Genomic DNA, 18697 nt, shown 5'->3' with positions numbered 1-18697 from the left:
AGAGTGGGTGGTAGGTGGAGGGCTGGAGTCAGTTGCGACTGCATGCGCTTCCCCCAGTCTCTTGGTACAGAGAGGAGGTCGAGGTGTGTCTGGAAAAGGCCCCCGATGAACTGAAGGCGATTTGAGGGTGTCAACTGGTACAGGAGCCGGAGGGTGAAGTCCCTGTGTCGAAGTAGAGTGACAGTGTCCCAATGATTCAGGAGGCAGGATACAGGGTGACGGCGTGAGCAGCGGGCCGTCTATAAGCGCCAGCTTGTACCCATGTCGGATGATGTTGGTGACATATGGGTCCCCCAGGATCTCCCAATTCTGCCAGAATCGACCAAGTCTCCCACCTCCTGGAGTGTCGACAACTTGGACGGCTGGGGGTGGAAGTCCCAGTCATGCCTGTCTGGCGATTCACTTGAAGTCCTGCAGTCAGCGTTACATCCCTTGGCGTGGCCGCAGCAGGACTGGTATGAGCCTGAGGACTTGCCTTTTCCTCTGCCTCTGCCACGAGAGGTTGAGGTGGAGCCCCTCCCCCCGGAGCTGGAGGGTGTTGCGTTGTGTCTGGTGTGTGCCAGATTGGGACGCCTTAGCAACGTCTGGCTGTGACACCCTGGCCAGGGCTTTGAGAGCTGTCTCATCTCGGGCAAAGGCTGAGACTCTGGAGTGCGTCTTATATATTTGTCTGTTAAAGAGGTCAGAGGCGGACTAAGGTTGACGCAGGAGGTATCTCTTGAACTCTGGGTCCCAGTCCAACAGGGCAAGGTAGCCCAGGCGTCTTGTGGCTGTGAGCTCAATCAGAGCGACGCACATAGCACATATGCACAGAGCACATATGCTCTATTTGTTGCTGGAGGTAGGATACAACTGTTGTTAGGTTGTCTATTCTATGGGGGTTATCCTCTAACAAGTCCTGAAGAATGGCTCTGAAGGATGTCACCAGTGAGAGAGGTTTGAGCGTGTGGCGAATCTCAGTCTCTACGTAGGCGAGTTAACTGTCAGAGATTCGTACTGAGGTTGAGCGGTTAGACCCAGTCATGCGGTGCAGATCCTCATCTAAAGTATGAGCGCAGTCCACAACGTGAAGAGATCGGACTGGGTAGTCGTCTTGTCTATAGCGTGGGGCCCTGAAGGACAGAGTCAGTGAAAGCTCACTGAAGTCCTCATCCAGGGCTGAGACCATGTCCCTGGTCAGTGGGTCAGGAGGGATGGAGGTAGGGTCCACACTGATGGCTGTCTTGCTATCAACCTCTAGGCCGCGAGATGGAGCGACTATCTCCAGTCTGTCCGCCAACGCAAGCCAGTTCATTAACTCACTGGCCACGTAAAATATTCAAGATGGCTACTTGAAACAACAAGACACCTGGCATAATACATTGTTTTCTTTTGAGAAAATGCCAGTAAGTGTCTAATAATGCTATGCACATGTTTATCAAACACAGAATTACAAAATACAAACCGTAGGCATAACACAAAAACAATAAACGTCACTCAAAGAGCAAACACGTGAGGGTTTGAAAAAGTTTATGCTACAGCAAAAAGACAGGTCTTTGCTCAGCAAGTGACAAAAGTAATGTGAGGATCCGTGACGTCACTTCCTTTGGTCACGTGAGTCTGTGTGATAGGGTTGGCCTCTCAGCTAGTTGGAACAACTTCTTCAAGCAAAGACCTTCACACAGCTCTTTTCTCTGTCAAGAACAAGCAGTAATATGCATTAAGGAGTAATGCAGGATAAGTTAAAAATCTGTTTTATTGTCTGAAATGTGAAAGTAATGTGATCGAGACAGCTGAGGAATGATGATACACATAATGTCAAATCATGGAGCCGGATCATCTGATCCAAGCACTGGTCACTGGACACCTACATCCCTGAGTCTACACAGGATTCTACCCTCAAATATCCAGGGCACAGCTGTCAAAACAAACAAACAAACAAACTTAGAAGTATTTGTCTTATTGACAGACTTTGTACTTACAGTTTCCATGTTTGTCCACCAAGATAGGTCCTTGTTCTACAAACAGACCAAAGAGTGATGAACCCCCAGGACCTCCTTGTAACCACAGCAACACAGGAGCATTAACTGGGTCAGTCTGTGGACACAAGAATAACAGTTGGTCCTGTTGGCAAGGATTGAGAAACACCTGTAGACCGCATACTTTTGTTTTGAATATTACTCATACCAGTACTTACATTGCTGAAACATTTGGACAGTGCCATAAAAAAAGTAAAAGGTTTGCCTGCAAAAGTAGACCCAATACTCATTTCAACTTTTCACCTTTGAAAAGCAAAAAATTAGTTTTAAACATCTTCAGCAGTTCAGCACTTGCTTTTCATTAAGATGTACAGTATTAGACAGTTTATGACTTATGCTCATGAAAGGAAACCTACCCTTTCAACTTGGCAAAATATTAATTCTCAATGCTAACAGAAATAATAGTCTTGGTTCTCAGGCATCGCCCGCATAATCATAAATTTCACCGCACTTTTCATATTTTTTTCCATTTTACTTCTATTTTAAAAAAGCCTTAAATATTCCAAGTCCAATGGTAGTCAAGTACTGTATTCCAGTATTTTACTCATCAAGGAATACATTTATGTAGGGAGGCCCTTGCCCAGGTTGATAGTACACAATTGTTTATCTCTTTACACAACTGCTTATTTGGTTACATACTAGTTTGAACAACCAAAAAAAGGAAAAAAAAAGACACTGCCCGCCTGCACTATATTTTCAAAAACCATTGCTTGAGAACCAATGCTTTTATTTTTTTAAGCCCAATGGTGGTTTTCATACTGGGTAATATATTCATTACATACATAAATGTCATTTAAAGTGGTTTCCAAGAACACTTATTCCCAGTGGTGCAACTGCACGAAAGCCAAAGGATCAAACAAGGGAAAAAATTCAAACATTTACTTTGGATGCCGGTTTTCAAACTCCCTCAACATCTTTATACTTTAATCATCAAACAAGGGACATCAAAAATACATTTTCAATTCTGGTTTAAATACTTATCCCCAACTGCAAAATTTCATTCAGTAAGCACTGGTGAAAAACTTGTCCCCATTAAAATCTCATATTGAATAATTACACATGACACATGAATAACAGTGAGTGAGTGAGTGAGTGAGTGAGTGAGTGAGTGAGTGAGTTGGGGTTAACGCCGCTTTTAACAGTATTCCAGTCATATCACGGCGTGTCAGCTTAATGTGGGAGGAAAGCCCGAAGTGATGCAGGTCTCAGACGTTTACCACTTCGGTGACACCCACGAGCACGGGTATGGTGCTGACAAACCTAGAAACATAATCGGGGTGAACCAGGATTCGAACCCACAATCATAGGTTTCTGGCATGCCCAAGGGACGCAACTCTGCACAGTGAATTGCGGTGCCTTAGATGACTGGGCCACCCGTGCCCCCACATGAATAATAAGGTAGAAGACCAACATTATAGCTACAGCCAATCAACAACACCCACACTCACAAATAGGCATAACATTCAATATGATTCTGGGAATGTGAATGAAAACCCAAGGACTTGATCGTTAACGAACCAGGCTGACTACTGCAGCACAGCCTGTACAGATTGTAGTAGCTTGATGGGTCAACATTTACCTGTATGTGTAATGGTATATACTGTAAGTCTGGTAAGTTTTGCGAGCAGGAAAGTACTGTAAAAAACTGAGAGTGACACACACTCGCAGTAGTGTCATGACATAGTTATTTTTGCAGACCATCAACAAAAAGAACACGTAAGAAGGCATATATTTCTTTTAGTAACTTCCACACATTGTCAAACCAGACAGCATATGATAACTTACAAAATCTCTCACATCCTGTTTCCTCAATCAGACATAATCACTGTGTCCATAGTCTGATCAGGAACGTTCACTAACCTGTCACCTCTTGTCAAGTTGCTCACACAACACTGTGTAGTCCAGACATACGCCAGCCTTGTAAAACTACTGGTACATAAACACGCTTCTCCAACCTTCTTTGCAAACTACAACAGCACGTGTATCTACAGTTGAAAAAACACTGACTGGCGCCGAGGTAACTTTTTTTTACCACACTGCTTTCTACTCAAAATCAATGAGGTAGCTTTGCTTTGATCTTTGGTAATCTCAACAGTGTGTCACAAAACTTTCCCCACGCAGTAAAGGCTATTGTCATCCACTTGCAATAACTTCATGGCAGATTTGACAGATTTACCATAAAGCTGAGTATATGTAAGTGGTAGATATTTTCATAAGTTACCTTAGAATGTAGAACTGATTGTTTAAATCTTATGACAGCCACACATGCCCAGACAGAACTTATGCCAATCACTGGAAGTTCATCACCCGCGACACTGTTTAACATAAACTTGCCAGCTATGTGAACCACCCCAAAGGACCGTTAGCCTGCTGAATTTCTAGCACACTTCCTAACACAGCCTGCTGAATTTATTTCAGCATAAGGTCCTGTTAATAGAGAGTGGGTGATTTCAAACAGTTGATGATATGACGTAACTGAGCTGTGAACATCCTGTGCATGACATCCCTGTGCTGTGAACATCCTGTGTGGGACATAACACACCTCAGCTGTGAACATCATGTCTCACATGATATACCTGTGCTGTGAACATCATGTCTGACATGGCCTACCTGTTCTGAGTGAACATCCTGGGTGTGACATACCTCTGCTGTAAACGTCCTGTGTGTGACATACCTGTGCTGTGAACATCCCTGTGCTGTGAACATCTTGTGTGTGACATACCTGTGCTGTGAACATCTTGTGTGTGACATACCTGTGCTGTGAACATCCTGTGTGTGATATACCTGTGCAGTGAACATCCTGTGTGGGACATACCTGTGCTGTGAACATCCTGTGTGTGACATACCTGTGCTGTGAACATCCTGTGTGTGACATACCTGTGCTGTGAACATCCTGTGTGTGATATACCTGTGCATTGAACATCCTGTGTGTGACATACCTGTGCTGTGAACATCCTGTGTGGGACATACCTGTGCTGTGAACATCCTGTGTGGGACATACCTGTGCTGTGAACATCCTGTGTGACATGCCATGACATGATGTGCCTGTGTGTGACATGGCATGTTGTGTCTGTTTGTGACATGACATGACATGCCTGTGTGTGAGTGGACATCACATGATGTGCCTGGGTGTGACAGGACCTGACATGTCTGTGTGTGACATGACATGTCTGTGTGTGACATGACGTGCCTGTGTGTGACATGACATGACATCATGTGCCTGTGTGTGATTGGACAGGACCTGACATGCCTGTGTGTAGCATGACATGACATGATGTGTCTGTGTGACATGACATGACATGATGTGCCTGTGTGTGACATGACATGACATGATGTGCCTGTGTGTGGCATGACATGACATGACGTGCCTGTGTGTGGCATGACATGACAGGACGTGCCTGTGTGTGGCATGACATGACATGATGTGCCTGTGTGTGGCATGACATGACATGATGTGCCTGTGTGTGGCATGACATGACATCACGTGCCTGTGTGTGACATAACATGACATGACGTGCCTGTGTGTGGCATGACATGACATGACTTGCCTGTGTGTGGCATGACATGACATCATGTGCCTGTGTGTGGCATGACATGACATGACGTGCCTGTGTGTGGCATGACATGACATCATGTGCCTGTGTGTGGCATGACATGACATCATGTGCCTGTGTGTGTCATGACATGACATGACATGCCTGTGTGTGATTGGACATGACATGCCTGTGTGTGATTGGAAATGACATGACATGATGTGCCTGTGTGTGGCATGACATGACATGATGTGCCTGTGTGTGGCATGACATGACATCATGTGCCTGTGTGTGGCATGACATGACATCATGTGCCTGTGTGTGGCATGACATGACATGATGTGCCTGTGTGTGACATGACATGACATGATGTGCCTGTGTGTGGCATGACATGACATGACGTGCCTGTGTGTGGCATGACATGACAGGACGTGCCTGTGTGTGGCATGACATGACATGATGTGCCTGTGTGTGGCATGACATGACATGACGTGCCTGTGTGTGGCATGACATGACATCACGTGCCTGTGTGTGACATAACATGACATGACGTGCCTGTGTGTGGCATGACATGACATGACTTGCCTGTGTGTGGCATGACATGACATCATGTGCCTGTGTGTGGCATGACATGACATGACGTGCCTGTGTGTGGCATGACATGACATCATGTGCCTGTGTGTGATTGGACATGACATGCCTGTGTGTGATTGGAAATGACATGACATGATGTGCCTGTGTGTGGCATGACATGACATGATGTGCCTGTGTGTGGCATGACATGACATCATGTGCCTGTGTGTGGCATGACATGACATCATGTGCCTGTGTGTGGCATGACATACCTGTGCTGGGAAGAACCAGAAGAACATGTTGCTGTTGATTGTCTTGTTGACAGTCAGGAAGCCAGAGTAGCCCTTTGTAATGATTGGAGATGTAGTCAGGCTCATTTCCTTGGCTGGAAAATAAAGAATAATTGAATTAATTACTTTTCAAAGTAAAAACCATTTCACGCAGTATGCATTAAGTTGAAAAGAAGTGGTCAAGGGCCATAACTCTAAAAAGGATGAACTTAGACACCAATTTTTGGACTCATTTAAGATCATGACCATTAAGATCAGTGTGTAAAATTTAACTTAAACAGTTTTTGAGAAAATTTGTCCTCTTTGAGAACTCTGTTCCGATATCCCCCACCTCACGTGGCAGGGGATAATACTACCTTAGACTCTCAGTGATGTGCATTTTGCGCTATATAAATAGCCTTTATTATTATTTTTATTATTTTTATTATTATTATTATTTTATATTATTATTATTTTATTAGTAGTAGTATTAGTATTATTATGATGATGATGATGTGTGAACTGGCACATATTTAGATATAAAAAATTTAAAAAAATGTAATTAAGTATATTTTACTTCAATGAAAAGCAGCGATACCCTTTCTATGACATTTATTTGTTTCCAGTACAGGATGGAAAAGGTAAGAATATTGAAATGTTTCTCACCTGGAAATTAGAGACCTCCCTCCATAAGAGTTCAAACAGAATGCCATGAGGAGGGCAGGTGAGAAAGGAAGTTTTAAGAAGTGGACCAAAGGGCATCTGACACGTATTAAAGGTAGTCAAGTATCATGATATAACATTTATACTAAGTTTTCATATAAAAATTAGATCTACAGCAGGGGCTTTTATAAGTTACCATTGTGTAACATTTATACCACATTTCATATAATTATAGTTTAGCAAGTAATACATTAATCAAGGTAAAATGCATATACAAAAAATATCAGTAGTTTCAGTTATAGTTTTTAGATAGATGCTAGCATAGCCAGACATACTATTCAATAAGACAAAAGTTATGTCTACATAGTTCAATAGATTTATAGCTTTTAGATAAATACAAGGTCTAAGGTAACAAGATCCCATCTCCCAGACATAATATCAAATAAGACAAAAGATATGTCTACATAGTCTTATAGATTGCCTTAAACTATTTTATTTAAGTAAATATGTCATCACCTATACTAGAATAACATTCAGCAATTACTTCAAATTAGACTCATTAAGGATTAGCCCCCATACAAACTTGCCTATAGTGATACCATAATCTCTTTCCAAGCACCCAGTAAATATGTCAACAAGATTAGTGCCAGTCCAACAGGATTAACAGGATTAAGTATTCTACTCTGTCTAGCCATTCATTAACCATTGGGCACACCCCATTGTGTATCAACCAATCATATTCCTTTTTATTGTTCTAATTTTTATTAAATAAATACAGAAGGGGTTTGACACTTATACTAAGCAAACTTCTCTCCCACAGCCCAGAGGGTTGTACCGACTCTCTGTGGCACCCTCAGCTGTAGTTAAGATATTGTTCATTGTTAATTGTTCTTTGTAAATTTAAATTGTGATTAGTCTCTGTGATTTCGTCTCTTTGCTGACTAATTCCCCCAAGAAAACCAGCACGTCATTTGGAAGGTTTTGTTCATCCGAACAGAACCATAATACAAGCTTCACAGTGATATGAAGTGGTGGAATACAGAAAAATAGATAAGGGAAGTCCAGGTGTTGCCTGTGGAGAAGGCCATCTTTGACAGTGAGTCCCACTGTTGGAGAATGGATGCAGTGTCCTGGTCTATGGATTTGAGAGCCTCCATGGTTGGGCATGTATCATTACGGATGAGGTCCAAATGGAACAGATTGAAGAATCAGCTTGCTGATATGTTCTCATCCGTTGGCTAGCGACGTCAGGAGGTTCCATACCATCGTCCGCCATAGAGTTGCCCATTACAGAGAGCAGACACAGTTTGTATGTCCATGGACTGCCGCGGCAACCTGGACAAAGCATCTGCATCAACATTCCTTGCACCTGAAACATACTCAAGGGAGAAGTCATAAGTAGCAAGTTCTGCGAGCCAGCAGTGCCCAGTTGCGTCCAACTTAGCAGAAGTTAGGACAAAAGTGAGGGGATTATTGTCAGTCTTGACAGTGAATGAGTTGTCACACATGTAGTCATGGAACTTCTTGGTGACATCCCATTTTAGAGCCAAAAACTCTAATTTATGAGCAGGGTAATTCAGCTTTGCTTTCCATAGGCAATCAGTCGCCTTTGATTGTCTTGGGATTGGTACAGTACTGCACCCAAGCCATCCCCACTTGCATCAATGTGCAATTCAAAGGGCAGAGTGAAATCAGCAAAAGCCAAAACAGAAGCAAAAGAAAGCCTGCTAATAAGCAGACTGTTGAGCATTGACCCATACAAATGATTGGTTGGACCTCCCATCGTGACCAGCAACCAAAGAAGTTTGTGCCTTAGCAAATTTAGCGTAGTCTGGAACAAACCGTCTAATGTAGCTGGAGATTCCAAGAAAAAGACAAACGTCTTTGACATTACGTGGAATTGGCCCGGTCTTCAAAACCTAAATCTTTTCAGGGTCTGTTTTGATACCCTCCTCAGAGATTACATGACCTAGGTACTTAACGGAGGGCTTTAGCTCGAGCCCGTTCTTGCACAATCTTTGGAAGAATGCTTGAAATCTCTCAAGATGCTCATCAAAGGGTCTTAGAAAACACAATGATGTCATCGAGATAGATGAGGCATTGGAGAAGATGAATGTCATTCATGCATCTCTCCATAAGGTACTGGAAAGTAGCAGGAGCATTTGTCAGTCTAAAACACAAACTCGTAAAACTCAATTGGGCTAACAGTGAAGGCAGTACAGGCCTTCTACTCCTTGTCTACTTTGACTTGCCATTATCCACTTTTTAAGGTCATGACAAGAGAGGTATTTTGCCTCATGAAAAGTATCATGAAGAGTTTCCTCTATCCTTGGTAGAGCATAGAAATCTTAAATTGTGCGACTGTCAATGCAGTCAATGCAGAATCGCAGACTCGAGTCATGTTTGCTTACCAGGACAGCAGGCGAGGCATATGGACAAGTAGATGGACGGATAACTTTAGCATCTAACATCCGCTTTATATGATCCTTGACCTCTTGATACATAGAGGGTGGAATACATCTAAAAGTCTTTCCTTAAATGGAGTCTCATCTGTGAGTTCTATTCGATGGGTGACCGGGTCAGTATGTCCCATGTTGATATCGGACTTGCTGAACACATCGTCAATCTCATTCAGTATAGAGTGCAATTAAGTTGTTTCATCCTGGGAATGATTATCATCCAGAGAGTCCAGATCGAATAATTCTTTTGGTAGTTTGGTAAGTACAGAGCCAGTATTGCTGATGTTGAGTGGCTGGACTGAAACCCAACAGCACCAGTAACCAGAGTAAGTGAACCAGGAAGTATGGACTGTGTGGCACAAAGCTCCATACCAATCTTTGGAGCAAAACCCCTGCAAATACCTGTAATAATCTGGTTGCAAGACAGGGATATTGTGATAGATTTAGTTGTCAGCACATTCTCAGTTCGGTTCAGTCATTCCAACTACTACTGAGCCACTGAATAGCCATGGTACAAGGAGAAGAACTCCCATATACCCTGTCACCAGGGTTGCTTTCACAAGCAGCACGCAGGACATTGGTCCCCAGGATGAGAGGTACCTTAGTGGTGAAGTCGGTAGTGGGCACCACAAGAATGAATGCGGGTACATCCACTACTTGACCCATGAAGTCAGGGGGTATAGCAATAGTAGCCTCAACATACCCCAAATAGGGTAGCTTGGCTCCCCCAGCTCCATGCACTCCAGCAGATGGTGGTGATCAGTGAACCAATATCTATCAGAAACTAGAAAGTGTTTCTACTCGTAAAAACATATGTCTCCCCGCACTCCCCTAACCCCCATTCATTCGTTTACTTCAAGTTAAACCCCATCTCTTCATTCCCACCCTCCATTACTAAATAACAGAGACAAAAATAGAACTCCTAGAAATTTCAAACAACTAATGGGCACCACTTCAGCGTCTAATCAACACCACTAATCCCTCAATCATTTACCCACCTGACAGTGTAGTCATCTAAGTAGCACAGTTTTCTTGTTACTGAAGTATTTGTAGAAAATCCACTTAAAGTACTAATAGAGTTTGGACACAAATATATTAATATCCCCAACATATCAGAAATGATGTAGCAATGTTATATGGCACAAAGGAAAGTCTCTGTGATGTTATTGCCCATGTATCTGACTCTGCAGGTCTTCTACACAATGACATATGTGATGTCATGGAAACTGTAATAGCAAGGCACCACACCGGCTCTCTGATGTGAAAGATCCTTGACATAAATATGGTCAATAACACTTTCTTTCCTGGTATTGGACACTTCATTCAGCTGCGTGAAGGGTTCTTGCAGAAGAGGTTGCGCTTTGTTTGTATTGAGGTCAATGTTGAAATATTAAACTGTTTCTGAGTTATGGTCCGGAAACAAAGCTTACTCCCATTCAGAGCCTATGTTCAACTTATCTCCATGGAAACGAGAAAAAATAAAAATGTCAAAAATCTCTAAATAGCAAAAGGTACCACTTCAGTGCTGGGTTAATGTGTATACAAAGTTTCGCGAAAAAATATTAAACTGTTTCTGAGTTATGGTCCGGAAACAAAGCTTACCCCCATTCAGAGCCTATGTTCAACTTATCTCCATGGAAACGAGAAAAAATAAAAATGTCAAAAATCTCTAAATAGCAAAAGGCACCACTTCAGTGCTGGGTTAATGTGTATACAAAGTTTCGCGAAAAAATATTAAACGGTTTCCGAGTTATGGTCCGGAAACCAAGCTTACCCCCATTCAGAGTCTATGTTCAAGTTATCTCCATGGAAATGAGAAAAAATAAAAATGTCAAAAATCTCTAAATAGCAAAAGGTACCACTTCAGTGCTGGGTTAATGTGTATACAAAGTTTCGCGAAAAAATATTAAACGGTTTCCGAGTTATGGTCCGGAAACCAAGCTTACCCCCATTCAGAGTCTATGTTCAAGTTATCTCCATGGAAACGAGAAAAAATAAAAATGTCAAAAATCTCTAAATAGCAAAAGGCACCACTTCAGTGCTGGGTTAATGTGTATACAAAGTTTCGCGAAAAAATATTAAACGGTTTCCGAGTTATGGTCCGGAAACCAAGCTTACCCCCATTCAGAGTCTATGTTCAAGTTATCTCCATGGAAATGAGAAAAAATAAAAATGTCAAAAATCTCTAAATAGCAAAAGGCACCACTTCAGTGCTGGGTTAATGTGTATACAAAGTTTCGCGAAAAAATATTAAACGGTTTCCGAGTTATGGTCCGGAAACCAAGCTTACCCCCATTCAGAGTCTATGTTCAAGTTATCTCCATGGAAACGAGAAAAAATAAAAATGTCAAAAATCTCTAAATAGCAAAAGGCACCACTTCAGTGCTGGGTTAATGTGTATACAAAGTTTCGCGAAAAAATATTAAACGGTTTCCGAGTTATGGTCTGGAAACCAAGCTTACCCCCATTCAGAGTCTATGTTCAAGTTATCTCCATGGAAACGAGAAAAAATAAAAATGTCAAAAATCTCTAAATAGCAAAAGGCACCACTTCAGTGCTGGGTTAATGTGTATACAAAGTTTCGCGAAAAAATATTAAACGGTTTCTGAGTTATGGTCCGGAAACGGTGGGAACGCCGACGCCGACGCCGACGCCGACGGGAACCGTGCCAAAAACAATATGTCTCCCTCCATTCTGGGGGAGACATAATTCACAGGTATGCTCCTCAACCTTCACATGTGCAATGTTTGGGTGCCCAACTAAATTGGAGAGCACTTATTGTTGAGAGCCTTGGTAAGAGTCCTCAGTTTGCTTCATAGCTGGGACTCTTAGAAGTTGACTTGGTGCATTGAATATTGGCATGTACAAGGTGTGTGATATGGGCATGGTGGAATGTGGAGTTGCCAGGAACTGACTAGCCTGGGCAGATGGAGTGTACCCAGGGTATAGAATTGGCATGGGTACATGTCTGTTGGGCCAGGCTTTAAATGGTGCCAGGCTTTAAATGGTGCCCCAGTCGGACGTGGAATGACATGCGACTGCTGTGAGTAAGGGGTTGATAAACCCTGGGGTTGGTTATAGCTGAAGAGTGACCCGTAGGGCCTAGGCAAATACTTAAGTAATTCTATCCTAGGACTAGGGTCTTGTGGGGGTATTGTCTGCTGGGAAGGCTCCCTGGGTGACCATACATCAGGCAACAAAGGAGATCCCAGAGGTGAATGTGCTAGCAATGACGATGAGGGCCCAGGTGTGTATGGAGGGGCAACAAGCCTTTGGCTATCCACAGGAGCTGGAGGCACATGCGGCCTAAACAACATATCTCCAGACCCAACATCAGCTACATAAGTGGTCTGAGGAGGATGTGGATTGGCGTCACCTGCTAGACGTGAGAGAATAGTACTGCGGACTGAGGGATCAAGCTGATGGATGAAATCCACAACCTTAACATCAACCTGTGAACTTAAATCACTGTCTGATTGTGCCAAGATGAAGTGTATAATACACAAGTATGACACACATCCTAAGAGGCAACAAGGATCCTATAAGTTGGGACCAAACAACAATACTATGAACTGAGGGCAATATGGAAGGCAATCACAAAGTGCAAAAACTCTAAAATATTAGGAAACAAAGTGCAGGGCTCCTACAAAAGCAAGGATACAAGATGGACTATGTAGTGATATGAGTACACTTACAACTGAGGGGAACTAACATCTCCCCCAGGTGAGCAACAAAGTTCAATAGCAATGCAAGTAGCCGAACACAACAGTCAGGATGTGGTCACCTGAAGAATGACTACTGCATGTACTGAGGTCAGGTAAAATGAGACACTAGCCAGATGATGCCAATGGAAATGAAATCATCCAGGAAGCAAAGGTTATGGGGTGAGACTAACATGGCAACAACTACAGAGTAATCCCAGATACAAGTAGTAACTGCAAGTACTACAGACCAGACAACTATTGGAAATAAGTCAAGATGCAGCAACAACTAAGTTGTACATACAGTAAGTGAATGTCTCTATGTGTTTATTCATAATACATATAATAGGCCTATAGTACATGTTATATAGTAATAGGTAACACATTTGCAGATTCTTAGCTTCAGAGCATGCAATATGTACATTGACAGCTTTTTCGTTATTACTACATTCTTACAGAGGGAATAACTTGATAGTTTCTTTGATACTGATAAGGAAAAATGCCAATTTTGAATGTACATATCTTTCAGGGTCTGAGTGCAAGCATCTATGAAAGATCTGGTATATACGTATCCTGTTCTGTCCATATATTACCATAACCACATGAATAAAGTTGATGCTTAACAGAAGAATGTGAAGTATGTGAATGCAACAGTAGATACTGACTGAGCTCCACTGTCACATATGCTACTTACATATGACGGGAAACTATACAAATATCTCACATCACAGCGGTACTGTTACATGAGATAATAGATGTGAGATATGCAATTGAGGGAGAAACTGAGGACATAGGGACATCAGCATAAATCACTGATGGTGTTCATATATTGCAAGCAGATAGAGATCTGCTATGACTGATGATAGGGACAAAGCCTATAATGGGATATAGTATACTATCATGGGATAACATTTATACTAAGTTATCTTATAATAATTAGATCTACATCAAGTGCTTTTATGAGTTATCATGATGTAATATTTATACATCATTTCATATAATTGTAGTTTTAGCAAGTAATAATTATCATTAGGTAAAATGCATATATAAAATATCAGTAGTTTCAGTTAAAGCTTTTTTAGATGGTTGCTAGCCTAAGGTAATGGGAGCGCGTATTCTAGACATGCTATTCAATAAGACAAGAGTTACGTCTACATAGTTTAATTGATTTGAAGCTTTTAGATAAATGCTAGCCTAAGGTATCAAGATCCTATCTCCCAGACAAAGGATATTTATTTAAGTATATCTGTCATCACCTACCGGGGTATATTAGAATAACATTACTTCAATTAAGACTCATTAAGGATTAGCCCCCATACAAGCTCTTCTATAGTGCATTAAGGATTAGCCCCCATACCAGCTCATCTATAGGGCATTAAGGATTAGCCCCCACACAAGCTCATCTATAGTGACACCCTAATCTCTTTCAAAGCATCCAGTAAATATGTCAACAAGATTAGTGCCAGTCCAACAGGATAAACAGGATTTAGTATTCCCCTCTGTCTAGCCATCCATTTAGCTTAGGACACAACCAATCGTGTATCAACCAATCACATTCCATTTTATTGTTTAAATTTTAGTTAAATACATACTGTAGGCAGGTTTTAGGCCAATAAAGTAGGATCATTCTTTAAAAAACAACAAATACTCTTCGATAAAATCAGGGAAGCCCACAAAGGATTTCAGATCATCTTTCCGGACCAACAATCACTTAACGCAGCCAAAAAAATAACGGAAATATTTCAATACACAGTAACCCACCAAACCCCAAACTGGCAACTATACACTAGAGGAGTAATTAGAGTAAACCCTAGAGAGTCAGAGGAGGACCTAGAATTCTACAGTAACGAAGCAAATCTAAACACAGGCTCCTTCCCCCAACCTAAAATAACCAGCACTAAAAGAATTACATCAAATAGGAACGGTAGAATAACCAACACGCCGATAGTCATCATAAACTTCCAAAAATCAGAAACGTATCCAGAAGCCCCTAAACACATCTCCTTCGGAGCGTCATCTAAATTAGAAGTTAAACCCTATATCAAACAAGTCAAACAGTGCACAAACTGCCTCCAATACAATCACACCGCTAACGGATGTAAATATCAAAAAACTAAATGTAGAAACTGCGCTCAACCTCAATGTCTAGGGCCATGCGCCCCCTGGTGCATTCACTGCAAAACAAACACCCACTCCTCACTATCCAACAAATGCCCCCACAAACACACACTCACCCAACAGGCCAACCGACACATAAACATCGACTCGGCCAAACTACAAACACGAAAACTGACACAGCATCCAAGAACACCCCTACTACCCACACCACAACCAAACAACCAACCACACCTACAGAGCCCGTACGACGGCGTCCTCATGCCAACACCACAAGCATCAGCCACAAACACCCAAACCCAACACTACCCGCCAACATTCGCCACACCCAAACCAGTCGCCGCATCCACACCCGCACCTAAACCAAAACTCACTAAACCTACCATATCTCACCCCAACACCATACAATCTACAGCCACCAGGGCAACAACAACCACACACGAGCAAGCAACACACGAAAAACTAAACATTACTAAACCCATTGAAATACCCAGTACACCTACTCCAACACAACCAAACACCCACACAACTCCCATGGATAGTGAGGAAACCAATCTAATTAACCTAGATGACTCCCAAACCACAACTGATCAAAACATAAATGATAAAACATTTTCAGCCCCCAAAACCCTGAAAAATCGCAAACGCAAACCCCAAACTCAACCTGAACCCGAAACTTTAACCACCAAACTAAATAGCTTCACACTCCTACTAGTATACATGCTTAAAGAAATCAAACCAGACCTTAAAGCCACTAACCTACACCAGGTAGCACATAGACTAAATCTAACTACCCAAACCTACCAAGAATTCTACGATAGTTACAACCTAGCAATCGCAGGACTATAAACCAAAAACCAAACCAAAATCGTAATCTCCAAACACTAAAAGCCCACATAATGACAGGCCTAAATATCTTTCAGTGGAATGCGGCCGGGCTTAACTCCCACAGCCACGAATTAAAAGCTAGATTTAAACTAAAACAAGGACCACACATAGCGTGCATCCAGGAAACTAAATTCTCCAATAAATCCAAATTTCACCTACCAAACTACAACATAGTCAGACATGATCGACCTAAAACCAAAATAAAAAGAGCATCAGGTGGCCTACTAATACTAATTAGAGAAGACATAAGCTACGAGGAAATCAAAATAAACACCCCAAACCTAGAAGCCAATGGTATCCAAATCACCCTTAAAAACCAAAAAATAAACATCATAAACATCTACCACTGGCAACAACAGAAAATCCAACCGGAGGATCTAAACATACTCACAAAGATAGGCAACAAATCTACCATCTTTCTAGGAGACTTCAACGCCCACCACCCTTCCTGGGGCACGGGAGATAAACTAGATAATCACGGCAAACTAATATCAGAATGGATAGAAACAAATAATTTAGTACTACTAAATAACAACCAACCTACCAGATACGACAAAAACAATAAAAACATGTCGGCTATCGACCTAACCATATGTACAGCAGACTTAGCTCAAAGTACCCAATGGGAAGTTCACGACGCCCCCCTAGGAAGTGATCACTTCCCCATAAACATAACCATAGGAAACACTAACGTCCCAAATCAATCCGAAAGTTCAGAACCTAAATTTAACTACAACCAGGCTAACTGGGATAAATTCCAAGACATATGCAACCAAGCTAACCTAGTAGAACTAGAAAATAGTGACCCAGAAATATATTGCCAAAACCTAACGGACTTCATAATAAACGCAGCCAAAAGCGCAATCCCCTTTAAAAAACCCAATAAATCGGGTAGGCCCTCTGTACCCTGGTGGAACGAGGAAATAGAACTAACTAGACAAAAACGTAAAACAGCCTTCAACAAAGCCAAACGCGACCATAACCACATACCAGTAGCTCACCAACTAAACCACCAGGTACAAAACCTAGTTAAAATAGCAAAAACTAGAGACTGGAAAAAATTCTGTGAGGGATTAAACAACCGTACAGAAGCCAGAACGGTCTGGCGTAAAATCCACGCCGTTAGAGGCCTAAAACGTCACCAAAAGACACCTAACATAAATAACTCAACAACCCCTAGCGAAAAAGCAGACAACCTAGCAAACCACTTTTCGGCCACAAGCAGTAATAACAATTTCAGTGACAAATTCCAACTAAAACTTAAAACAGAAACCAAACCTAGCCAAGACCCAAATAATGACGCCCTAGAAATAAATCAGCCGTACACAATAGAAGAACTCAATTATGTACTCCAAAATAGGAAAAAGGGAACAGCCCCAGGACTAGACCTAACCTCCTACCAAATATTAAAAAAACTCCCCCCTAAATTACTCCAGACACTACTCAAACTATATAACCTAATCTACATAAAAGGCCATGTACCAACCCCCTGGAAAGAGGCGCTAATCATACCTATTCCCAAACCCGGTAAACCAACCAACCAAGCTAACTCTTATAGACCAATCTCTCTTACTTCCAACCTTTGCAAAGTAATGGAATCCATGGCCAAAAATAGACTTCAACACTATCTATCTCAAAATAACATAATAAACTCAGATCAAAGCGGTTTCACTCCTGGCCGCTCCACCCTAGATAACCTCGCTCGTCTCGAACAGGATATTAAAACCGGTCAACTAAACAAACAATACACAACAGGCATCTTTCTGGACTTCTCTAAAGCCTTTGATATGGTATGGCATAACGGATTAATCCAAAAACTTAAAAAAATAGGACTTAAAGGTCAAATCGTAAACTACATCCAAAGCTTCCTCCAAAACCGCAAAATTACAGTGGGTATAGACCAGGCCTTGTCAGAGCAGTGTCCCCTGGAAAACGGCACCCCTCAAGGCAGCATTCTTAGCCCCACACTTTTTAACATAATGATAAACGACCTATTTGATGGCTTATCCCCCAAAATAAACACCTCAAAATTTGCGGATGACGGAGCCCTATGGATCCGCTCCAAAAGTATCTTAACATCTCAGGACTTACTACAAAAATCCCTAAACAAAATACAAAACTGGGCAGACAAATGGGGCTTCTCCCTAAACTCCGAAAAAACGACAGGAATAGTATTCAAACACAAAAATATGAGACGGGCCTCCCCTCTCCTCAAACTAAACAATAAACCAATCATATTTCAAAAGCAAACTAAATTCCTAGGTCTAATCTTCGACGAGCATCTCTCCTGGGATGCTCACGTCCAAAACCTAACCACCAGATGTAGCAAAGATCTAAACACACTAAGATGCCTAACCGGCTCCAACTGGGGAGCCTCTAAAGATACCCTCCTCAGCCTCTACACATCCCTAATCAGATCTAAACTAGACTACGGCTGTGCCATATACGATACCCTAAACGAAACCCTAACCAAAAAAC

General features: G+C 42.0%; 1 protein-coding gene across 5 annotated transcripts in view; it reads right to left on the bottom strand.

The window, feature by feature from the left end:
* Positions 1-18697, bottom strand: part of LOC124118623 (probable serine carboxypeptidase CPVL) — a 95188-nt gene that overhangs the window by 69525 nt on the left and 6966 nt on the right. For all 5 annotated transcript variants that reach the window (XM_048386735.1, XM_048386734.1, XM_048386733.1 and 2 more), the window contains 2 exons: positions 6397-6509; positions 1962-2076 (listed from right to left, as the gene is read on the bottom strand). In XM_048386735.1, the coding sequence (XP_048242692.1) occupies positions 1962-2076; positions 6397-6509 (228 nt within the window). The remainder of the gene's footprint in view (positions 1-1961; positions 2077-6396; positions 6510-18697) is intronic.

Source organism: Haliotis rufescens, unplaced genomic scaffold, assembly GCF_023055435.1.
Source record: "Haliotis rufescens isolate VD_foot unplaced genomic scaffold, xgHalRufe1.0.p SCAF_10, whole genome shotgun sequence".
Taxonomy (NCBI): Eukaryota; Metazoa; Mollusca; class Gastropoda; order Lepetellida; family Haliotidae; genus Haliotis; species Haliotis rufescens.
The sequence above is the reverse complement of the archived record's forward strand: the minus strand, read 5'-3'. Positions and strand labels throughout refer to the sequence as shown.